Source organism: Juglans microcarpa x Juglans regia, chromosome 3D, assembly GCF_004785595.1.
Source record: "Juglans microcarpa x Juglans regia isolate MS1-56 chromosome 3D, Jm3101_v1.0, whole genome shotgun sequence".
In the NCBI taxonomy this organism is placed as follows: domain Eukaryota; kingdom Viridiplantae; phylum Streptophyta; class Magnoliopsida; order Fagales; family Juglandaceae; genus Juglans; species Juglans microcarpa x Juglans regia.
In genome coordinates this window covers 2,864,912-2,890,257 of record NC_054598.1, presented here as the reverse complement: position 1 = coordinate 2,890,257, position 25,346 = coordinate 2,864,912, and the positions used below count along the sequence as shown (strand labels likewise).

At 36.5% G+C, this 25,346-nt stretch overlaps 3 protein-coding genes across 6 annotated transcripts; all 3 read left to right on the top strand.

Moving 5' to 3' along the window:
- Positions 1 to 806: 806 nt before the first annotated feature.
- LOC121255427 (eukaryotic initiation factor 4A-3-like) lies at positions 807 to 5,196 on the top strand. The gene is made up of 8 exons (XM_041155731.1): positions 807 to 1,261; positions 1,838 to 2,078; positions 2,197 to 2,277; positions 2,690 to 2,797; positions 2,910 to 3,029; positions 3,534 to 3,701; positions 4,348 to 4,434; positions 4,800 to 5,196. Exons 1-8 carry the CDS (start codon positions 951 to 953, stop codon positions 4,911 to 4,913), a joined length of 1,230 nt encoding a protein of 409 aa, XP_041011665.1. The 5' UTR covers positions 807 to 950; the 3' UTR covers positions 4,914 to 5,196.
- Positions 5,197 to 9,145: 3,949 nt separating this feature from the next.
- Positions 9,146 to 11,583, top strand: LOC121255476 (14-3-3 protein 2-like). The gene is made up of 4 exons (XM_041155827.1): positions 9,146 to 9,754; positions 10,303 to 10,425; positions 10,992 to 11,108; positions 11,184 to 11,583. The coding sequence occupies exons 1-4, from the start codon at positions 9,272 to 9,274 to the stop codon at positions 11,232 to 11,234; spliced, it is 774 nt and encodes a 257-aa protein (XP_041011761.1). The 5' UTR covers positions 9,146 to 9,271; the 3' UTR covers positions 11,235 to 11,583.
- A 118-nt stretch (positions 11,584 to 11,701) lies between these two features.
- Positions 11,702 to 25,162, top strand: LOC121255367 (LMBR1 domain-containing protein 2 homolog A-like). 4 transcript variants are annotated; one of them, XM_041155646.1, is made up of 14 exons: positions 11,702 to 12,381; positions 15,932 to 16,008; positions 16,962 to 17,098; positions 17,975 to 18,188; positions 19,276 to 19,362; positions 19,453 to 19,592; positions 19,899 to 19,979; positions 21,496 to 21,560; positions 22,015 to 22,190; positions 22,853 to 22,983; positions 23,083 to 23,170; positions 23,703 to 23,916; positions 24,068 to 24,174; positions 24,366 to 25,162. In XM_041155646.1, the coding sequence occupies exons 1-14, from the start codon at positions 12,345 to 12,347 to the stop codon at positions 24,867 to 24,869; spliced, it is 2,058 nt and encodes a 685-aa protein (XP_041011580.1). In that variant the 5' UTR covers positions 11,702 to 12,344; the 3' UTR covers positions 24,870 to 25,162. The 4 variants fall into 4 exon arrangements, with proteins under 4 accessions (XP_041011580.1, XP_041011581.1, XP_041011579.1 ...); XM_041155647.1 differs by having other exon boundaries at positions 16,940 to 17,098; XM_041155645.1 differs by having other exon boundaries at positions 11,702 to 12,994; positions 16,940 to 17,098.
- The last annotated feature ends 184 nt before the right edge of the window (positions 25,163 to 25,346 follow it).

Here is a 25,346-nt window from a genome sequence, read left to right as displayed (position 1 = left end):
AAGCGGTAGAATTATAAAAATAATACAAATAAATTAAATAAAAAATTTATTAATTTAATAATATTTTATTATTATATAGAGAGTGAATGACTAATCTAATGTGGGGATTGAATTTAAATAGAATGAACAAATATAAAAAAATGTGATATTAGCTAAATTTTAAAGATTATATAGCCAATCCAATGAGGAAACTCTTGGAATGTTAGTAATAATGTAGCTAAAGTTGTAGGCAAATTTTGAATAAAATGTCACCTTTTACCTTTTGCCTATCTATAATAATTTTATATCCTACCTTGAATTAGTCATATCACTACCCACGATAATAAATTATAAATTATTATTACGTTTTAAAATTTTTAAACTTTTTTATTATGCATATCTTTTAAATTTCTTGACCTAATTATTTTATTTTATTTTTAATCCTTTATAATAATTTACGCATCAAAATACATAAAACCCATCAAGAAAAGAGAGATGAGAGTTTGAGCGTGAGAAAAAAAGACCAATGAAAACAATATAAATCAATAAATTGAAGAGTGAACAGTAATCATTCATATTTAGAGATTTTCTGTAGTATTTAACGCAAAAATAAAGCAAAAGTAAATCATTTACCTCTTCTAATATAGACAATTTTAAAGAATTATTAGCCAAATTTTAAGCCATTGCTCTTATACACCTAAACTATTTTTTTTTTTAGTATAATTTTCTTTATATAATCACACACAACGATTAATTATAAAATAATTTTTTGATATAAGCATTATAAAATAGCTTGCCCAAATTTTAGCCTAAAAATGTTGGATCTTAAAGTCGGTAACACAATAGAAAACGGTTCAATCGGAACTTCTGAACGCTTTACGTCGTCGTCTCATCCAGTTGTCCTGTCGTTGCATCGTTGCGCTTCCTGTAGAGGAAACACACACCGCGAGCCGAGAGCCCTAGCTAGATCAATGTCCGACGTCGGCGGCGCCAGCATGGTCCGTCCAAACGCGCGGCGCGTTAGCGTTCCGGAGGATGCGCTGGAGTTTGAGACATCTCGGGAAGTACAGGTGGTTTCGAGCTTCGATCAGATGGGCATCAAGGACGACCTGCTCCGCGGCATCTACAATTATGGTTTCGAGAAGCCCTCGGCGATCCAGCAGAGGGCAGTGGTGCCCATACTCATTGGCCGAGACGTCATCGCCCAGGCCCAGTCCGGTACGGGCAAGACCTCTATGATCGCTCTTGCCGTTTGCCAGAAGGTTGATACTGCAACCAGAGAGTGCGTCCCTAAAATCCCTAAAATTCTTGTAAATCCTATAATACTGCTCCTTTTCTTAAATGTATGCACGTAGATGTGTATCTCTTTATAGGCTCGGGTGATATTGTAAATTATTCTAGGGAAACTTTGTTCTCATGGAAATTATTCACTGCAAATTTTTCCCTGGATTCAATGTGTTACATTCTAATTAAGTTGTAGGGTTGTTCTTGGAAAATAATAGTATGCTTTAGCAGTAGAGTTATGAAACCCTAATTTTATAGTTTTGAAATTTTAGGTAATTTATTTTTATTTTAGAAACCTAAGCTTTTCATGTTTCTCTTATTATTTTTCCTGGTAAACTGTACGGGTTTTTATTTAAGGTTTGCCAGGGTATGGAGAATTTGTCTTAGGGATTGTTTGTTTTCGTGGAATTTATCTTACCACGAGATAACGATAACTACTTGGTGTGTGATGACTATTTACTTCTCTAAACGTTTCTGAGAGCTAACGATACCTACTTGGTGTGTTATGATTTCTATGAGAACCTACTGATACGTCGCTTCTTGTTTCATTTCTTTAAAAAAATATATATAACAGGGTCCAGGCCTTAATCTTGTCACCAACAAGGGAATTGGCGGCTCAGACAGAGAAGGTGATATTGGCAGTTGGTAATTACATAAATATTCAAGTACACGCATGCATTGGAGGCAAGAGTGTGGGTGAAGATATCAGAAAGCTAGAACATGGAGTTCATGTGGTGTCTGGAACTCCAGGCAGAGTCTGTGACATGATCAAGAGGAGGACACTTCGTACCAGACATATCAAATTATTAGTTCTTGTGAGTTCCTGACTGGCGCTCCCAATCTCACTTTTTTCACAATTACGATTATGTTTTTAATGTTTTGCATATAGAAGCTTGGTGGGGATCAGGTTTGATCTTTATGATGCTCCAACAGGATGAATCTGATGAGATGTTAAGCAGAGGTTTCAAGGATCAGATTTATGATCTGTACAGATATCTCCCACCAGAGCTTCAGGTTCTCTCTCTCTCAACCCCCCCCCCCCCCCCAAAAAAAAAAAAAAAAGAAAGAAAGAAAGAAAAAGGGTAAGAGATAACAATAATGTACAGTTTTACAAAGCAACCATCATAGTCTAGGTCTACCCGATTTTGAAGTGATTGGTGCCTAATTATTTAAAAGAGGTGCAAAGGTTGTCTTACTAGTACTTTTTTGTAATGGATACCTTGCCATTTATGTTTTAAAACATTATTGTTGAAATCTCATGTACTCGCTTCTGTACCCTGTATGCCACACAAGCAGGTTGTCTTGATTTCTGCCACCCTTCCTTGTGATGTTTATAAATCGAATGTTGCTTCCTGGTATAAATAGTATCTTGCAAGGTTTTGCAGACACTAGCCTCGGTACTGAAACTTGTAAGCTGTTACTGTAGGTTGTCTTAATTTCTGCTACCCTTCCTCATGAAATTCTGGAGATGACAAACAAGTTTATGACAGATCCTATACGGATACTTGTGAAACGTGATGAATTGACTCTGGAGGTAAGTAATATCAGTTGCTTTTGATTGCAGACCTCAAATGTCATTAAACTATTTCTAGCCTCGTACAAGTCTGTAGTTTAATATCCATTCTCTTGTCTTTTCACGATGACAGGGCATCAAGCAATTTTTTGTTGCAGTTGAGAGGGAAGAGTGGAAGTTCGATACTCTATGTGATCTTTATGACACCCTTACAATTACCCAAGCTGTTATATTCTGCAACACTAAGCGAAAGGTAATACTGTTATTGGTCAAATTTTGGATCCATGAATGGAAACTTGTCTATTTCAATTGTGTGAAGAAACAAAACTTAAGAGTGACTCTTGTTAGGTTTCTAGTTTACCCAGTGAAATTTTTGATTTTATCCTTGTTCACGGACTTGTGACTTTATACAAGCCTAAAGAGCTAACTTGCACTGTAACTAGCACATATCTGATTCATAACCGTCATGTTACACTGTACACACACACACACACATAAAACAGAGAAGAAAAAGTTTTTCTTCTCATTTGCTTTGTGCCCTCTTTGAGAGTAAGATTCTTTATATGTTTAATTCCTCTTTCCCCTTCTTGCATGGTGAGTAAACTGAATTTGTGGAGTAATTAGTAATCAAAGTGCACTTGCAGGTAATAACATTTCTTTCTATTTGCTGCTCTTGTTTTCATTGTTGTGTCTGGCTTGAAGCTTCTGTGTACTGGTAGATGAATATATTCTAAAACTTCTCCCACTATTTGAACAGGTGGATTGGCTAACTGAAAAGATGCGTAGCAATAACTTTACTGTTTCATCAATGCATGGAGACATGCCTCAAAAGGAGAGAGATGCAATTATGGCTGAATTCCGTTCTGGGCAAACCCGTGTCCTAATAACGACAGATGTTTGGGCTCGGGGGCTGGATGTTCAGCAGGCAAGTTGTTTGGCTCTTTTTTAATACATGCCGTTTTAATATCCTGCAACAAGAGTGGATCTTAAGTTGCCAATTTTAATAATACCTTCAATATACTTCAAATTTGATGAGGTGCTGAAGGATTACATGCTACCCACACGCCATGTGAATTGTTGAAAATATTTGATTAACACTAGTGGCCAATAGTTCTTGTTATCAGGAGTATATAAACGTATGGGACTTCTTGGCACCGTGACCAATGAACTCTAGACCCTTTGGTATTTGGGGTTAGAGCTTGCTCCATGCTGGTGGTAAAACTTGTGTATTTCTTATTGTCTTGTATTGATATGCGCATGCACCTGAATGGAGACTAAATAGGGTATGATTTGGGAAATAATCCTCTAAGCAAGCCTATAAATTGTCTATTATGCATTTTATCCTCTGTAGACAGATTGTATTCTTTGTTGGCTGTCTGCCCATAAAGTCCTCTATTTCACTCAGAGATGGTAACATGCCCTTATGCATTTGAGCTTCTATAGCTATGGTGTATATAGCTTGTATATATTTGTCTTTCTTGTCGTAATATAGTTGTATATGGAAGAATGACTTGTGGAGAACTGGTGGATATGCTTTTCTGTTTACATTCTCTTCTTTCTTATCCCATCAGGTTTCGCTGGTGATCAATTATGACCTTCCAAACAATCGTGAGCTTTACATTCATCGTATTGGTCGTTCTGGTCGTTTTGGAAGAAAGGTATTATTCTGTTGTGCCTTGTGGATAAGTTCATATATTGGTGATCAATTATGATTCGTGTTTAGTGGCGTTTGAGTTGTCTACTCTTGAGCTAAAATCTTTATTTCCAATAAAATTTCCATTACTTGTTTAAGAAAAGGGTAAAGGGCTTACATTTGTTGCATATCAGAAGCATTCTTTCTACCGTGAAGTATTTTTGTAGTCTGATCATTTCATAATTTTCTTGTTCCCATTTGCGTCATTCTTATTCATGTCTTGCAAACTACTCTGCTAACTAATGTTCGTACTCCCTCTCTCCCTTTTCTGGTAATGGCTGTCAGCCAGTTGACCTGGAATTGTCATTGAACTGACTTTGATGTTTGCAGGGTGTTGCGATAAACTTTGTCAAAAGTGACGATATTAAAATCCTAAGAGACATAGAGCAATATTACAGTACTCAGATTGATGAAATGCCGATGAATGTTGCTGATCTGATCTGATATAAGACCCGCCAGGCATCTCGTATCTTGGTGCATAAGAGTAGTGGTTGACATAATTTTCTTTGTGATGATTTGTACACTATGGAAGGGTGTGAGACAACATTCTCTAGGTTGTTCTGTGGCAAGATTACATAGAATTAGGATTGCATTCTCTCCGTTAAGATTATGTGATTGAGATTTTCTACACTAGTGCTTAGATTGAACGGGTGATTGTTTATATTTTTTGGATTTTTAATTTTAGTAATTTGCTGGCCCTTGTGCTGACTGGGGGAATTTTTTTCCAGAGTCATTTTTTTGAAAAAAAAAAGCGTGCACAAAATCTGTATATCTATCTAGGATCGGTCTCACTCAATGTATTTAATTGTTCACACTTGACATCCTTCCTATTACTCATTTTGGTGTGGTTGGCTTAAGCCTTAGAGATCCTTCAACCACACCAACTGTCTACGTCAAGCCGCAGGTAACTCGCATGCGCTAACAAACAGAAAGAAAAGGAACATAGCAAGCAAAATGGATAAATAAATAAAAAAATTGTGAAAATGACAATATTATTGAAAAAAATCTTCCTTATTTGGTTTAATATTTTCCTTGCATTAATAGAAAAAATCACATATCTGATTTATATATTAAAAAGAAATTCTACCGGAAAATCATTGTGTTTTGAAAACAGTCTTCAGTAGAAGAATAAATAATAAAATAATAGTCCGGTTTGTATTCGTAATTCATTTCAACTCATTTCAATTACTATTTATTACTATTCAGCAACTTTAACAAATCTCACTACTATTCAGAACTCATCTTACTACTATTCACAATCTATCTCAACTCATTTTCGAATTCAAATGACACTAGGACTGTGCATAATGGGCCGTAAGCCCGACCTGCCCAAAGAACCGACCTTCCCAACCCGTGAAAGACGGGTTCATCGGGTCATTAGTTTGATATCGGGTTATAATAAAATCAACTTGTCGAAACCGATTCAATTTACGAAAATAACGAAAACACTCTCTTTTCTCAACTGTGGAAACCCTAGTCCTTGTCGCCGTTTGCCGTTGCCGTCGCCGATCGCAGAGGTCATCGCAGACGGGTGCGTTCTCTCTCTCTCTCTCTGTGTCTTGTTCTAACTTCGAGCTTTGTTTGGTGCTCTGTGCGTGTGTTTGATGGGTAAGCAAGGGAAACAGATTTACACTCTGTCTCTGCCAATCAAACACTCCATTGGGCTAGGAATCTACATGTTTGATCCCAATCAGAAAGTTGTTACCCCGAAATGTGATTTGGCTTATTATCTTGATTTGGGTATATTCATGAAAAAAAAAGAAAAAACACTAGTATTGTTGGTAATCGTTTGAAGGAATATTTTGTAGGGTTCATATGGTGGTTCCGGGGTCTTTGGCTAGTGCAAATATAGTTTGAAGATCCCTGAAATTACTCTGGTTAGAGCTTCAATAATTAGAGATTTGAAAAATAAATTGGATAATTAATGTAGATGACAGAGATTTGGTTAGTCATTAGTGGAGTTTTAGTCATTAGTGGAGATTTGGTTAGTCATTAGTGGATAATTAACAACTGAAAAAAAAAGCTGGAAAATAGTCCTAACATTGTGATTTGCTGAAAGTGTTTGGGAAAGAATTGTTGGGTTAGTAACTCGAAAACAGGTTGATACTTTATATTATATGGGTTGAGTATGAGCAATTTAGTCAGAGGTTTAGTAACCAATTCTAGAAAGTATCCCGCTAGAAATTAGGCAGAGGTTTAGTAACCAATTCTAGAAAGTATACGTTTCATGGATTACTTTAGAGCTAACATGATTTTGCAGCATCTAGCTAGGAAGTTCTCTTTCTCAGCAAATTAAAACTGCATTTCATAGAGCTGTTTGAAAAGTGTATTCATAACTGACAGAATGCATTTCATAGAGCTAACACAATATTCATAACTGCATAAAAAGTGTTTGACAGAATGTTTTAGAGAAAATTTTTTACCGACTTGATAATAAAATTTTTCTTTGCATAAACTCTACAATAAAATAAATTAAAAGCTAGTACTGTTTTTTGGGTGAGCTAGGATAACTACTTTTCAGATGAAAAACATGTTTATATATGCCGTACGACTCCTAATTCATAGTGCGCTAATATTGTACGCAAGGCATAAATTAACATGCATCATGAAGGAAATTTAACACGAATTTGGCATGTCAATCTTAATTTCCACCGAAAGAAAAAACAGTTAATTCCTCTTAATATTTTTTGTCTTCTTTTATTATGATTTATCTGTGCTTGTCTTCAAGTTCAAGAAACTTAAAAGGCATTTTAAAAATGGAGACAAATCGGCCTGGCGCTGCAATTGTGCTCAACTATGGGCATATCAAATATTAATATAGTTGAAAGTATTGTTTGCTGTTGGTGGAGTCTTTAAAGCATAATAATATGCTGGATTGTAGCCTTTTAGATCTTTTCAGGTTTTGCACTTGCATGGTGTTAATGGCTGAGTGAGTGAGGGAAGGAGAGGTTTTTAGATCATTAGAAAATGATTTTTTTTCTGATAAATTTTCAGTTCATATCCTAATATTTTGATTTTTATATGTTATATTATATGTCAGCTCATATATGGATTACTTTGAAAGTGACACTTATACAAATTTAAGAGATAATGAGACTGCTACTCCTTTGGAAAACCGATCACAAATGATTTCAAATATTAACTTGTCTAGTGACACAAGTCTCCCAGTCCCTCCTCGTAAAAGGAGGACAAATAAGGACCCCTCAGCAGTGTGGGACCATTTCACTAAAATAGATGGATGCCCTTTAAATTACCCAAAAGCAAAGTGTAATTATTGTCACAAGATTTACTCTTGTCATCCCAAAAGACATGGTACATCAAGTATGCTACAACATCTTGGTATTTGTAATATATGGTGGCAATTTAGTCGAAGAAATGATTGCAAAAATGAAGCAATTGATGATTGACATTTATGGAGAATATAGTGTTGTGTATGAGAGTTCAAGTGAAGTTTTCTATTCTGAGCCTCCTTCCTCAGTTGATCCTAATATGATTGATTCTGATTCTCAACAGAGTTTTTGGGTTGAGTATGAGTAAGAAATAATTGAATCTAATTTAATGAACAAATCGGAGATCGATAAGTATTTGAAAATGGTTGTGAGGCACGAGCTCCAAATTTTGATATTTTAGATTGGTAGAAGATCAATGAAGTAAAGTATCCTATTTTGGCAAGAGTTGCACGGGATGTGATGGCCATTCTCGTTTCTACTGTTTCTTCTAGGTCAGCTTTCAGTACAGGGGGTCGGGTGCTTGACCCATTTCGTAGTTCACTATCTCCAAGAACAGTCGAGGCACTCGTTTGTTCACAAAATTGGTTGAGGGATCCAATACCCAATGATCTTCGTGCCTCATTGGATAATATTGAAAGCTTTGAGAAGGAATTGGATAATAAACTTATTTCTTATTTATATATTTATTAAACTTTTTCATAATGTTTATTTTTAATCATTTAATAATTATGGTGTGTTTTTTTAAAATTGGATCCAAAATCAAGTTTTACTTACGTTGATGAGGAGTAACTCAAGGCTTATGGTCTACATGATGGTATGCTTTTCATTTTCACTCATTTGTTAGAGAAACTAAACCATTTTGTGTTGCCTTGAATTATTTGATGTGCTATTATTGATTTGGTATTAGATTTTTTCATAATGGCAGATATAGAGGAAGAGATGTGAAGCTGCTGTATTTGTTCGTTGGATGCTCCTCAGTCTTTTATTAGTTGATGTTCATATTTTTGTAATTTAAGTAGTTTTTGTAATAAATGACTTTTGTACATTTTTTTTATTAGTTCTAAGGAAGGTCTAATTTAGATATTTTTGTAATAGATAGTTTTATAAATTCATCTTTATATTTTTGAGATCTTACTGATCTGTTTTGCATGCAATAATCTGACTGATAGTTAGGTTGTTTCATGACTTAATGTTTGCCATGTGTTTTTATTGAAATTTCTGAATGTTTCTCTGACTTAATTCCATAATTAGGATACCAACGTTCATATAGTTTATACAGTAGGCAGAAGCAGCACAGACAGAGATAGGTAGAAAAAAAAAAGGTACAGTACGGGTCGGGTCGGTCCGGGTTGATGCGTAAACAGAAGCGGTTCGGGTCGGACCGGGTCCAGACCCGGTTGGAGTTGATCGGGTTGCAGCCCTAAATGACACCATCTATTTCATCTTTGCATTTTACATTCAAAACCGTTGGATCGCAGTCGACGGTTGGATAACAGAGAATCTCTTTATCTATAAAAGCCGAATTTCACCGAGCCCTCGTTCCCAAATCAAACAATCCCGGATTTCAACCAAATGGCGACTCCCCCATCCCGCGAGCAAATCGTGTACTTGGCGAAACTCGCCGAGCAGGCCGAGCGCTACGACGAAATGGTGGACTTCATGAAGAGTCTCGTGTCTCTCTCGGGTTCCAATGAACTCACCCCGGAGGAGCGCAACCTCTTCTCCGTAGCCTATAAGAACGCTGCCGGATCCCGCCGCGCCTCCTGGAGGATCGTCTCCTCCATCGAACAGAAGGAGGAAAGCCGCGGCAACTCCGACCACGTTGCCTCTATTCGCGACTACCGTGCCAAGATCGAGTCCGAACTCTCCTCCATCTGCGGTGGCATTCTCAACCTGCTCGACTCCAACCTCGTTCCCTCTGCAGCCACTGGGGAATCCAAGGTCTTCTATCTTAAGATGAGGGGCGATTACCAGAGGTACTTGGCCGAGTTCAAGACCGGCAACGACCGCAAAGAGGCCGCCGAGAATACTCTCACCGCCTACAAAGCTGCTCAGGTTCGATCTGTTTTCGGTTGCATTCATTTGAATATTACTGGTTTCCTGAGTTATTTTTCTTGAATGATTGTATCATATCTGTCATTATAACATGTCACATGTGGATTGCTGTTATTGGAATTTTCGGTTCTGAATTAAAGAACCAATAACATAAACTCATTCGCTGCTGGTGCTAAATTTATTTTATTGTCTTATTGGACATATGGTGCTTGCTATATTTATTCATCACCGGCGCTAGAGTGTTAGGATTGGGCGCATACTGATATATTAATTTTCTGGTGGTGTACGTAATTCTTAGTGTAGATTTGTGTATAGAAGGTAGTTCCCGTCATTAATATTTACTTGACAAAAAAAAAAAAAAAAAAAGTTCTCTGTACCTTTTTTGCGTTTGAATCTGCGATACTTCTTGTATTAATGTTGGATCCATTCTTTGGGATCCTTCCTTTCTTCTAACGGAACGAACTGAGATCTACCTCTAATATCTTCACAGTTCTAGTCTTGCAATGAAATGGAACTTCACCGTGTCTGTGTTGACATATTGTTTGCAGGATATTGCAAATTCCGAGCTGGCTCCAACTCATCCCATCCGGCTAGGACTGGCTCTGAACTTCTCCGTGTTTTATTATGAGATTTTGAACTCTCCTGATCGGGCTTGCGGCCTTGCAAAACAGGTAAGTGAATTGTACTTCGAAATTATACGTCCATATGTTTGTTAGGCTGTCGTACTGTTATTCTGTGATTCCTTGGCCCAGAATCTCCTAAACTCAATTCCAGACTGGGTCCACAGAAATTGGAATTGTTATTATATTAACTAATCCCCACTGATAAAAAAAGTATTAACTGCATCCATCGAACTGAATCTTATGTTGGGTGCACTTCTTTGGTCAGGTGCCCTAAGTAAGGATTTTAAGTAGTGTTAGAACAGAATTTGTGGTCTCTTTAAGAAATTTCTCACTAGCATGCATTTCGCACACCTTAAGAATCGTAAGTGCTAGGTGTATGATTCAACCTTTTAGAAGCTAAGCGTTTCTCCTTGAATATTTCAGAGATTAGCTCATCCAATAACTGAATCAAAAATTCAGTTAACTCAAGAAAGATATATTAAAAAAAAACCTTTAATATTCACTGGTTGACGCTATGGTTTGTTTGATTGGATTTATCTTCTGTTTCACTTTCGGATGGATTTCTAGTTGTGTTTTCCTATTTTAGTATTTATGATCCTTTGTATCGGAATTAGGCTTTTGACGAAGCCATCGCGGAGCTGGATACACTGGGAGAGGATTCGTACAAGGATAGCACTTTGATAATGCAGCTTCTTCGTGATAACCTCACTTTGTGGACTTCAGATATGCAGGTTTGATCCTTAACTGTGATCAGTGTGTTTCTTCTTTCTATAGCAATCAACTATAATTTGCTTGCATTTATCCAGGATGACGGTACAGAGGAGATCAAAGAATCCCCCAGTGAGCAGGAGCAGTGAAGTTTCTCCTCTAAGATTAATTACTGTGCTTGTCCTCTGTTTTTAATTGGAGAAGTTGCTAGGTCCCAGTATTTACGGGACTCTGACGTGTTGCATGCCTCATGCCTTTATTTGTGATCGTAGAATTCATACTAGATGTGTTAAAGTGTCTTATTTTTATTGTCGAGCCTTTCTTCTGTGGCTTTCCATTTACAGTTGAAGTCTCTCGTTATTGTGAGAATCAAGATCTCTATGTTTAAGTACTTACTTGATTATAGAAGGACCAGTGCTCCTGGGTAATGTTTGACAGATAAATGTATCCCTGGAAACGGAATTCCCTTCAAAATCTGATGTATTTGGTTGGTTTTTTTTTATCATGCCACGTTCTCTGTATAAATTGTCCCGATCTTTTCTGTTTAATTCTGACTCTGTAAATTCTGTGTCGGTGCTTTTGTTTTTGGGTAAAAACATTTCATTCTCCTTGGGAGTGGAGCGCACTGCAAAGCAGCAAAAGCATCCCTGCTAAGGCAGCACCGGGTGGTCGTCCTCAATAGTCAAACTGACAGCTTGAATGTTCATTCGCCACAGAAGTCTTTTTAGAAAGAGGGTGGCAACTCGCTTGTTTTGATAGCGTTGTACAAGTGGATAGAATTTAACGAGGCAAAAGCGGTGGAGGAGGAGCCATCTCCATCGTTTTCTTTGGATTAAATTTGCTTTTTTCTCCCCATCTCTCGAGTTGTCCCCAGCCATTCATCCATAAACCCATCAGGCCTTCCCTATTAAAACACCAAGGCCCACAACCAAAATAAGCAGTTGTGAGCCCAACCACAGTACCACGCTCAATTTCTTCGGTAACGTAAAACTACGGTATTTGACCCTTTTTCTGCTTGCCATGGATTCTGATGAAGCAATTGGGAATTTTGTGGCTTTTGAAGCAAACCAAAGCAAATAGCTGAGCGTTTGCTCCGGATGTGACTCTCTATAAAGACGCATACGTGTTTTCCATTTGGCATTGTCATTTTCAATCCTATCGACTTATGTGTTCCTTTTCTAAATGGATGTTCATGTTGGCATAAGTAGATACTGCCATATCAGTTGGTGTATATCTTCGATCGTGGGTCTCCATCGTAAATGGCTGTGATTGGAAGCTTCAATTTTGAGTTTGATTGTTATTATTATTATTATTAGGAAAATACTTTAACCATAAAGGGATTATATAAAAGTATACTCACAAACTGATGTGGTATATCATATTGTAAATTTACTTTTATTGTAAAATAAATTTTATAAAATTATGTCAATTTGTGAGTTTATTTTGTATAATGTCTTTATTTATGTATCATTTTCCATATGTGACGGAGGTCCATTCACAATTATGTTGAGCTTAATTTTAGCCATTTAAAAATGCTTTCGTCCAAGCGAAAGCTCCTTTTGACCGGTTCTTCCTTTCCTTTACTTGAAACCAAAGCGTTCAACAAAAAAAGCTCTTTACGTATGTCATCCGTTCCTCCTCTCTCCTTTCTGCTCTCCGGAAACCAGAAGCTGAGAGAGACACGAACATGCGAAAATACGTGTAGTAGAAAGAGAAAACTAGAAAAACGAAAACAGGAACAATGTGGGTTTTCTATCTCATATCGCTGCCTCTAACTCTGGGCATGGTGGCCATCACCTTGAAATATTTCGCCGGACCCGACGTCCCTCGTTACGTTCTCTTCACCGTCGGATACACCTGGTTCTGCTCTATCTCCATCATTATTCTCGTCCCCGCAGACATTTGGACGGTAATTACTTCATACCATTCGCCCGTATATAACTCGTATGCCGTCACCATAATTTCCTGGTTTTTCATCTTGTCTTCACTTAAGTCTGAATGCCCCCCTTCGCCCTGTATACGTAACACACATCTCTGACGGCATGATGATGATGATCATGTCCTTAGAGGAACGAGTGCATATCAGGCGGTTCCACCGATTTTTATTACTTCTTCCACTTTTGTGTGAGAACGCAGATAAAAGAGTACTTATTTTGATCATGATATTATATCTCCTTCACTTCTCTTTCTTCGTTTCCCCTTTATTACCTCCTAAAAAATAGCTTCAAAGGGATCCGTGACCGTGACATACTTTTGCTACTTACAGCGTGTTGTTTTTTTTTTTTTTCAAACATCACTTGATCACATTTCATTAATAAATAACAGAGCATAGCTCATTACAAGGTTTCTCCATTTCTACTACAGATACAAACTCACTAGGAATTTCTTCCATCCAAAACGATTCCTCACCTCTCTGCATAGCTCTCTTTGCCAACATATGTGCTACATTATTACCTTCTCTGAAGACGGATTGTACAGACCAAGATGGCCTATGTGATAGAACCTCTTTAATGTCCAGAACTTGTTGATCTATCCACCCGTGATAAACATCTTTACTGTTCACTGCTTTTGCTATTGTCTGTGCATCCCCTTCAAAGAAAACTCCTTGCAAATTTAGTTCTGCAGCTGTCTCCATTGCCTTCCATAATGCTAGTGTTTCAGCAACTTCAATTTCCCCCACAAATTTCCTTACAACACGGCATGAAAAAAGAATTTCTCCTACATGATTTCTGGCTGCCATCCCAATTCCCATCTTCTTTTCTTCTTTATTAATAGAGGGATCATAGTTAATTTTCATGAAATATTCATTAGGTGACAACCACTTTGTATTTATCCTGCTTATTCTCATGTCTCTTCTGTGTTCACCTTGTTTTTCTTCTGCTTTATGAAGCATTTCCATCATCAATTCAGCTTGTTTCATTACCTGACTTGGACCATCAAACTTTTCATTAAAAACAAATTTATTTCTTCTAAACCATATGCCTGCCAGTATTACTGCTACTCTCTCCAACTTCTCTTTTTCCAATGTCTTCATTAGTCTCTGCCAGACTTGAATAAAGTCTACTTCTTCACAGCACCATTTATGCAAGCCACTAGATCTCTCAGCCCATACATCACTGGCTGCTGGACAGGTCCACAAGACATGCTGAATTGATTCCTCCTCCTTTTTACAAATAGGACAAGCTGCATCTTCCACCACATTCCTTTTCCACAGATTCAATTCTGTAGGCAAGATTGATTGCAAAGCTTTCCACATGAAATGTTTTACTTTCCTTGGCACATTCAAGTTCCACACAAGCTTCCACATCTGTTTTGTAATCTGCCAGTTTGAGCTTTCCCCCATAGCTACCTTTTTTTTTAAATTTTTTTCTTCATAATAAGCACTTCTCACTGTGTATCTCCCATCTTTTGTATACCCCCAAACAGCTTTGTCTACCCCTCCTCTCTTGCTCAATGGGATACTGCATATCTGAGTTACTTCTTCTATGTTAAAAATTTCTTGTATTAGTTCTTCATTCCAGCTGTGATTTTCCTCATTTATTAATTCCTCCACCTTTGCATTTTCTGCTAGCAGCCTTACAGGTGATCTGATTCGATGTGTTTCAGACTGAGGTAGCCATTTATCAAACCAAATTGCCACTTTTTTTCCATTCCCAACCCTCCATGTCAAACCCTCCTTCACAATAGATTGTGCTGCCATTAAACTTCTCCACTTATATGATGGTCTGAATCCAAGTTTTGCATCTATAAACTGGGTTCTTCTGAAATATTTCTCTTTAAAAACCTTTGCCACCAAAGAGTCTTGGTCCAATTGCAGTTTCCAACCCTGTTTTGCCAACAGTGCTCTATTAAAAACCTCAATATCTCTAAAACCCATCCCACCATCCCCTTTGTTATCTCCCATCTTAGACCACTTCCTCCAATAAATAGCCTTTCCTTCACCATTGTTCTTCCACCAGAATCTTGATATCAATGCATTAATCTCAGTACATAATCTCTTAGGTAACAAGAAGACATTCATTGTGTAAGTTGGTATCGATTGCAGCACTGCTTTAATCATGATTTCTCTTTCAGCTGTAGAGAGTAAAGAATTCTTCCAACAATGTACTTTCCTCCATATCCTTTCCTTTATTATCTTAAAAGTTTGAAATTTAGCTCTGCCTATCATCGTTGGGAGCCCCAGGTACTTACCATAGTCCCCACACAACATCACACCTGCATTTTGCATGATTTCTCTCTTAGTCTCCCTATGAGTATTAGCACTAAAAAGTATAGAGGTCTTTTGCTTGTTAAGTGCTTGACCTGAGGCCCTTTCATATTTTTCCAATACCTCTTGAATAGCCTCTCCTTATTAGCTTTACTGAAAATAACACAGTCATCTGCAAACAGCAGATGACTGATTTTAGTACCCCCTTTTGCTGCAGCCACCCCACTTATCTTTCCCTCTTTCTCAGCTTTACATAACATAGCACTTAAACCTTCTGCACAAAGGATAAAAAGGTAAGGTGATAGAGGATCACCTTGCCTTAATCCTCTACTTGGTTTAAAACTTTCACCAGGTCTACCATTCATTAAAACTGAGAATGACATAGATTTCACACAATTCATGACCATTCTTATCCAACCTTCCACAAAACCCAGCTTTCTCATTATATTTTCCAAAAAAATCCACTCTATCCTATCCAAAAAAATTCCAAAAAACTTACAGCATGTTGTTGTTATGCTCATTGTTGGACTCAAAACATTTCCAACAGCTCGATGTGTACTGACTGTTTTGTAATTAAATTGGCTGCAGGTTTGATTGGTTAGATGAATGCAACTTGACTTTTTTGTTTTTATCATGCAGACTATAATGCACCACCACAATGGAGGGATATCCTTTTTTTGGAGCTTGTCATATTGGAGTACTTTTTTGCTTACTTGGTAAGCCAATTATTGTAATTTGTTTTTAAAAATCTTTTATCCTCTTACGTTTATTTATTTTTCAAGCCCTTGTGTTAAAGGATAACCTCCTTCATCTCAACTTGGCTTCTTCATTATGAAATCGTATTATTCAAAATCTAGTGATTGTATTTTTTAGTATCTGTTAAGTTTCTTCCTTTCTTGTAAACTTTCATACTCGTAGAATTCCTTAGATTGTTTTGTATATCATCTGCTTGCTCTATAATTCCTTTACTTAATTGCATGTTTTGAAAATGCTTTTATGGTAACTTTTAAGATAATTTAGCTCTTTATTTTTTTATAAATGATGTTGAACAACTCAGTCTATATTTTGTTTATCATTGCTTGCTTTTGCAGAAGCCACGAGAGTTAATTTTTGAGTCTATGTGAATGTGGAGATGGATGAGTGAAACAACAGAAACATATAATTAAAGTTGAAGCTATTTCTAGTTCAATGATGAAGGTGATACCTATTGTTATAAGGATGAGAGATAGTCACCTAAGATGGTTTAGTTATGTAATATCACCCATGACTGCACTGGTGACAAATAGTGCTATGATTCAATTTGCAGGTTTGGAAAGGACCAGAGAAAGGCCAAATGGTTAGAAGTAGTGAAGAGGGATATAGAAAAGAAAGTGACGATGAAGAGTATAACCTTTGATAGGATAAAACAGCCAAACTCTAATTAGTTGATGAAGTTGGCTATAGATTAGTGTAGATAAAGCTTGCTTGGTTGAGTTTGTATTTTCAGAGTTATAATTCTGTTCAACCATAAGTTCTATGATGTTTATCTGCTTTGCTCTGAAGTTGCTTTAGCCGTGTAAGGATAGTGTCTTCTGGGGTCTTCTGATAATTTTTAGCTAAGATAAAGCATTTATTCTCATAGATTTATATAGTTATTTCTCTAAGCAGGGTTGTGGTGCCCACTATTCAGGGTTATGAAGATGCTGGGGACTTCACTGTGACAGAAAGACTAAAGACTAGCATACACACAAACTTAGTCTTTTACCTCTGCCTTGGCGCCATTGGACTTTTTGGTCTTATACTACTCGTTCTTTTACAGAAAAACTGGTTTGCTTCTTACCTTGATAACTATTAGTATTGTCGTTATTTATGTCTTTGTTTGACTGTGGGCCTTATTATATAATGCCATTCTATTAATTTTGCTACGATGTCCCTTTTCTTTTCAAGAAAGAGACAAATTGGTTTTAACTTTTCACACATGACCTTTATTTCAAGAAATTAGATGTTTAAATTGCGTGCATCAGAAAATGGTCGTAGTTAGGTCACACCAACCTGGTAGAGCAGCAGGATGAGAATAGAGACAATCTCAGGTAACCAACATCTGAGGCCCCAAGGAAAATGCCATTGGACAGGAACCAGTAAAACTATTTTTAATACTAGTTTCTTGCTTTGATTTCATTCTGAAAGTCAGCTGAACTTTGATATGCCATGATTGAATAAGATACATGATTTTGCTTGCCATTTTGGATTGGCCAAGGCATCTGTGAAGCATGCTCCTAGTTTTTTTTTTTTTTTATTATTATTAATAAAATTATACCTTATGCCCCTATTAAAACTTCCATTCAACCTCAGTCTTGTTTTTAATAGGCACGCAACATGCCTTTGGCCTTATATGACAGGCATCATGAAGAATACTTATTGTCGTGTTTTAGGATTATTGTATCTGAGATGATTATGGAATTTGGCATCTCAGCATTCAGAGGTTTGGTGCATTTTCATTTGGCAGGCATCAATTGAGAAGCTGAGCAGGCATCAATTGAGAAGCTGAAATCTTGTCTCTTTTTATACAAGTTTCAATGCCTTGATCTCTGTTTTGCCTTTTCTAACCACCACGAGTGCCACTTTTTTCTTCCTTTCAATCTTTTGTTATTTCTTTTCTTGTTTTCTCTTTGGGCCCATTTCTAAACACGAGGTATCTTGCAGGAGTGGTGGTATTCTGGGTTTTGCCATGGCTTGCTCAAATACTTTTGGACTTGTTACTGGTGCATTTCTTCTTGGCTTTGGTTTGAGTGAAATTCCAAAGGGCATTTGGAGAAATTCAGATTGGACTGCTCGCCGAAAGGTTCTGACACATAAAGTTGCCAAAACGGCCTTGAAACTTGATGATGCTCATCAAGAGTTTTCAAATGCTATTGTAGTAAGTGTAATCCCATTCTTCAACATCAAAACTTTATTTGGCAGGTTGATATCATTGCCATGCAGACTTTGATTTTCTCCACAAATTCTTGTGTTTCCATTAGTTATTTTCAAAGAATGACTTTTGCTAGTTTGACCTGAAGTTCTCGTTCATTTTATTTGTCTCGTTTGAATTCAAAACTCACCTCGACTCATCTCATCTCATCATTACAACTTTTCCAAATTTTCACACAAAATATAATAAACAATTCAACTTTTTAAATCCCAAAACAATAATTATATTAAAAAAATAATATTCTAACAATATTTTATTCTACTATTCACAAACCATCTCAACTCATCTCTAAATCCAAACCACCCCTTAGAGGTTAATCTGCATTTATGTTTGAGGAAGTTAGGCATATGAGTTGGGTAGATTGTTACACTTTACATCCATAGGAGGTTGGTGAATGAGAGCTTGTTGCATAGTACCTCAGGGAGAAGTTCTTGGCATTTGTAATGATTCCTAGGAAGCTCCAAATGTAACCTTGACACATCTAAATGTGTTGGCTGAACACATGGATATTCACCGGGGGCAGGTCTTGAAAATCAAACATTGGAACTCCTGCTCTGATGCTTACATCCAAACTTATCCAAGAAGCTTAAGTTGATGAGTAGGAAGAAATGCAATCATGTAAGTTATATCCTAATAGGTTCTATAGAAATATTTTTTGAGTAAGCTGTCCAATATCTCCTTTATTTATGATGATCAGCCACTTTCATATCTTAATTACTCCCACCATTTATTCACGGCCCTCATCATGATCATTATATTGATGTGTTTTCAATTTTTAATTACCACATCCAGCTGTCCAGCCCTTAACTGTTTGTTTTCTTATAAAATATATGGAATTATGCAGTATTCTACCCTATATGTTTCTTGTTTGGTACTCTGAAGAGAGATAAATTGGCATTGTTCTCTAAGATTTATCTTACATTGTAATTTCTTTCATATCATCATGCGACACATGAAAAGTTGAAACCTAAGATAAGTTTTTTATTAATCTTTTATCCATTTTTTCCCTCAAATAATTTTTGGGAATATCCAGATTGCTCAGGCAACGTCTAAGCAAATGTCCAAGCGCGATCCGTTGAGACCCTACATGAATATCGTTGATAATATGCTTCTTCAAATGGTAGTTCTACTTCTTTTGTATTCATTCAGGTATTCCCTGAACTAAATTTTTTGTTTTCTTTTATCTAATATAAAATATACTGTGTTCCAGTTAAAAGAAGATCCTTCCTTCAAACCTCAAGGTGGAAGATTAGGAGAGAATGATATGGACTATGATACTGATGAGAAAACAATGGCAACACTAAGACGTCAACTTCGTGGAGCTCGAGAGGAATATTACCGATATAGAAGGTAGTTGAATGGGTTGACAAGTTTCAGATCTCGTATGCTCTGGATTAGTAGAGTTTTTAAGGTCTAACCCAGGAGTTTATGTGTATGCATACATACAAATGCACTTTTTCATTTTAGAGATCTTCCCTGTCTTTAGTAATTATATCTACTGCATTATGAATGTAAGAAAAGAGCACAGGTCTGAATTCACAGTTTTGTATTTTTTTTCATTTTGAGAAACTATATGCATCGAACAATACTGCTACTCTATTAAGATTTCCGATATTTTCTAGTGGTAATAGAAGTTAACTTTCAGTTTTTTTACAGTGAATATATGAACTTTGTCTTGGAAGCCCTTCAGCTGGAAGATACTGTAAAAAATTATGAGCACCGGAATGCCACAGGATGGTTTGCTTCAAATCCACTTGTTTTTCACTTTATTAAGTCTTAGACATGCCTTCTCCTATTCTTAACAGATTCAACATGTATGAATGCCACAATAACTAATAATTGAACCAGCATCTCTGATTCTAGGAATTTGGTTGCTTATCTGCATGACTCAAAAATTTTGGATTCACACATACGAAAGTGTGCAGCACAATTACTTGTTTCTGAAAATATTACATTCTTCTTTCTAAATAGCCATTTTTAAGGCCATAATGTTACTTATTTTGTGTTTTCTGTATGTTAATATTGCTAGTTGGAGACTGTGAATTGAATTCTATGTGAAGATGCATACTCTCTCGTTAGATAATTACCAAGGCGAAAGCAGCTCTCTCAGAAGTCAATTTCCTTGCCTTTTTTTTTTGGGAGGGGGGGGGGGGGGGGGGGGGGGGGGGGGGGGGGGCTGGTTGGAAAGAGGGTTCACTCGTAATACAGAACTAGATGAATGGGTTCAGGTTGAGAGCTGTTTTTTGAGTATTTTGTGGTTGAAGTCCTGAGAGGAAGTTTACAAATTGGCTATAAAACCTACAATGCTATTAGATACTGGAAGTTGTTTGTTCATGTTGAGTGATCATAGATGAACTGAGGAGGTTGAAATAAAGTGGCAAGGAAAAGATTGTTTAAGAGTTTTCACTTTCTGATAAGCGTAGACTCCAGGTACACAAGGGTTTTTTATGTTTTTCTTTTTTTTTATCAGGGTTTTGTTGAAGATTTGGAGGGAGAGAAATGCTAGAAGCTTCAAAGATTGTGAGAGAACAACGAATGAGCTAAAAGTTTTCTTTTTTAAGTCATTGTTCTTATGGGTGGGGGCCATAGTTTGTAATGGACTAAGTGTCCATGATTTTCTCCTTTTGATTGTAACCTCTAAATAGGTGCTTCTCATGTATACTCCCCGTGTACTTGGGCTTTGCCTATTTCTATGAATAAAATTTCTTGATTACCTATCAAAAAAAAAAAAAAAAAGGCCGTCAGATGTTTTAGGAAATTGAAAAAAAATAACTCAGAGAGTTCTCGTCTTTTTCCGACTCTTGGTATTCTTAGGAATAAACAAATGTAGATGCACCTTGATTCCTAACATTATACACATATCAACAGACTTGGAGAAGACTTATTTGTGAATGAATCAATAGTTGAAAAGTAAAGTTTTTCTTTTCTTCATTGCATCAATCCTACATGCCTCCATGCATCAATGTGAAGTCTATTTGGAGAAGTTGATTCTAGAATTTCTTCATTTTATTCTTTATTGGCCCTTTTATTGAGTTACATCTTGTGTTTCAAATTTACAAGATTTTATATCAAATTTAAAATTCACGCTTATCTTTATAGCTCATCACATATTGGAATCAATTATCTGAAGTACACAATTACAGAAGAATGCAGTTGCACCATTAATATTAGAACTTGGCACCTTTTCTTTAGATGTGCCATAGCTTCTTGCCGTCTTTTCTTGATAACAGTTATCAATATTTTAATTTTTCAGGAAATATATTTCAAGCTTTAGGCCTGAACACACGGGCACACTAGGTTCTCTTCTTGATATGATTGGTAATTACCAGAATCTGATTTTCTTTTTGATAAGTAATGTAGTCGAATCTGAATATTATCACTATATGTGTGTATGGTTTCAATACATGTACACGTGTGGTCTTTTGGGAATGGGGGAAGGCATAGATTTCTCTAAGGATGGATATGCATTTTGCACAGGAAATTGAGCCTTTTTTGCTATAAAAGTAGGAAACATCAATTATAATATGAAAGTGAAATTGTGTTAATCTGTTGGCATTCTAGGAATGATTCTGAATATGAAATGCGATGAAGTTCTTTATTTTGCATGATAAATCATGGGGGGGATTCATATAATTCTAATGATAGTTGTGCATCAATTAACTAATCAAATCTACGATTTCTTTTGCTTACCCAAAAAAAATTCTACGATTTGTTTTTTGTTTTTTTAATAAAATAAACCTGTTCCTAAAAAGTAATTGGTAACACTTTGCAGAGTTGATGTGGCGGTGTATCCTAGAGAAGCAACTTAAGAAACTTTTGGCAATCATATTAGGTTGCATCTCTGCTGCAATTATTTTAGCCGAGGCTACTATACTGCCCAGTGGAGTTGATTTGTCTCTCTTCTCTATTCTCATAAACGCTGTCAAAAGGCAGGAGGTATTTGTGCAGGTAAATGTATTTTTGAAGGGTGGAATAATTCCTTTTTCTGGAGAAGAGCTCTTTCTTCTGAACGTTTCAAATATTCATAACATAATATTCAGGAATATTGACTTGGTAATTTTGATTCAGTACTTTTTACTTCTTCCCTTGTGAATATTCCATCAAACATTTTTCATTCCGATAATAAGTAATTACTGCGAGTTATGCTATATTAGATTACATGTGGTAGTCATAAGTAAACCGTGTCATCTAAGTCACATAATAGGATATCAAAGCTCGATACAGTTATGTCTCTTCTTCTTCTTTCATCAATACTATATTGCCAATCTGTGTTATAATCCTGATTAAAGACGGTCTTATTTTATTGTTTGCAGAATCATATATTTACGAAATTGAAAAATGTGCCATTTCCATATTTATTTGTTAGGTATAACTCTTGTAGACAAGCCTAAATCTTCTCATTTCTTTGTGCCTGCAACCCCAAGGAAATTTGAGAGTGAGCATTAATGTCTATATCAATTTCCTTAAAATCAATATGCACCATGTAGATAATCAAAATAAAGACAATGGTCATTAATATTGCCATTGTACTCCAATAGGGCTGTGTCTAATCTTGAAAATTTATCGGTTCATCATGGTTAATTCTTTTTTTTTTTTTCTTTTTTTTGCAGGTAGCTGCTTTCATCCCTCTAATGTATATGTGCATGTGCACATATTATTCCTTGTTTAAAATTGGAATGCTGATGTTTTACTCACTGACACCCAGGCAAACAAGCTCAGTCAGCTTGCTTATGATATGCTCGTAAATCTAACCTTATTTCCTTTTTATGTTTTTTTCATTTTATGAGTTTTCTCTTTGAGAGGAATCAGTAATTAGATCTTACTTTAACATGTCTGCCAGGATGGTTGCACGATATGCCCCTCCAATTTCATACAACTTTCTCAATCTCATTCGTCTTGATGGAGATGAAAAAACTCTCTTTGAGCAGGTCTTTCTCTGCTGTTGTGTGCATACTTCACAAATGGCTTCTCATATTCCCATAGATGTCATCTTCTCATGCATGTGATGATAAAATTGCTGTGGTAAAGCTTGAGGATAGAGGAAATTGTTTTTCAATGATTCATTGTTTAGATTTTTTTTTCCCTTTCTTGGGGAGGGGAGGGGGTTCTTTGGAAGGGAATTAGTTTAGTTCTGCATTGAAGTTAAGTAAAAAAAAAATGTGCCAAGTAATTGCTACATGGGCAAAAAATCTAATGAGGCCTGGAGGACATTAGAATTTCTCAGGGTCCTTTTGTTACATAAGAAGTTACTTTGAGTTATAGTTATCATGTTACACAATAATTTTGGTGAACATAATGCTTCTTTCTTATCTTTATATATGCTGCATCTAGTTGGTTAGAACATGAGTACCCAACTAGGTGACAAATCATTGTGAATTTTTATGTAGAAACATTGCAGTATGACTCTCTCTCTAGGCTGACTATTTTACTCAAAAGTTTCAAATTATTTTTCATGTGCAGAGAATGGGAAATATTGATGATGCTGTCCCTTTCTTTGGAAAAGGATTTAATAAAATCTACCCCCTTATTATGGTTGTATACACCATGTTAATTGCTAGCAATTTTTTTGACCGGGTGATTGAATATTGTGGGAACTGGAAGATATTCAAGTTTCAAAATGATTCAGATGATACTGATGGATTTGATCCATCAGGAGTAATTATTTTGCAGAAAGGTGAGCAGACAACAACATATTGCCTCTTGTGCATGTGTGATCGAATACTGTGGTTATAAAATTATAAATACCGGGGAAACCCATTGGGTTGGCCTTGCACAAGAGATTTTAGTGATCAGAAATGTAATAATTTAATTTGTTTTCTTCTCAGAACGGTCTGGGCTTGAGCAAGGGCATAAATTCGCTGAGCATGTTATTCCGTTGGCAAGGAATTTCAACAACATTAGTATTAGCCTCGAATCTGGAAGCAGCAGTCTGGTATGTATATCATCAGCATGCACTGCCTTCTTTTCCCTTCTTATTGAACCAGTGTTCCAGAAATGATATTCATCCATTTCTTATGTTTCCTATACAGATTACTAACACCAATCTTGTAAACATGCCTGGACTATGTTTTTTTTCTCTCTCCATTATTCTCATAATGTTGGTTACTTGCAAAATCATATCAGGATAAAGTTGCCCCTGAATTGAAAGCAACTGATTTGATAGAGAAAGAAAAGGGAGGTCAACTAAAACCTTTGGAGGAGGATCCATTTGGCAGGAGCAGAAAAACCGTCAACAAGAAGCACACCACCACAAGGGACCACGACAAGAAGGCATCCGATATGGATTTCGAGAAAAATGTCACCTCCTCGACTGCTGATGCAAGCAAAACTCAAATAGCAGAAGCAGGACCATCATCTGGACTAACATCGAAGTGGGAAGCCATGAAGACTGGCTTTCAAAATTTCAAGTCCAACATTGGTGCTAATAGATTCATTCCTTTACGACAGCTTCGTGAAACTAAACTCGAGTCACGTGTTTCCTCATCGGAATCCCTGGAGGAAATATTTCAGAGATTGAAACAGCCAACCATAAACCATAGACGTTTCAGTAAAGATGATGATGATGATGATGATGATTATCTCTATGATCATGTCATGAACATCGAGAAGGTGTCAACGTCCAGATAGTCTCCTACGCAGTAAGCAGAAACATTATGAAAATAGGAATCGCATTTTTGTATAAACACCACCCTCTCGAGATGTGTTTTAGGTGAACTGTTTGACAAACTTTCTACAAGCAGAAACCACACATACATTACTAATTGATTGTGAATGACAATGTAAAAGAGAGAAAATAGTCCACGATTAAGCACTGGAATTGTAACCAATGGCAGCAACTCTGTACTGCATGGGTCTAGTTTATAATCATTTATGAGCGTGATCTTTTCTCCGACCAAGCAATATAACTTTCTTTGAGGACAGCTTTCGGGAACAAAATTACGAGGAATTCGACATGACATTGACATTGACATCTATCTCTTTCCCCTGTCTTGGAGAATCAACGTGATTTGTGAACGAGTTTCTATTACGACTCTAATGTCCTAAATAAAAACGTTTCCACAACTCCATGCTTTGCCTTTCCTTGCCTTCAATTTCATACGCCCA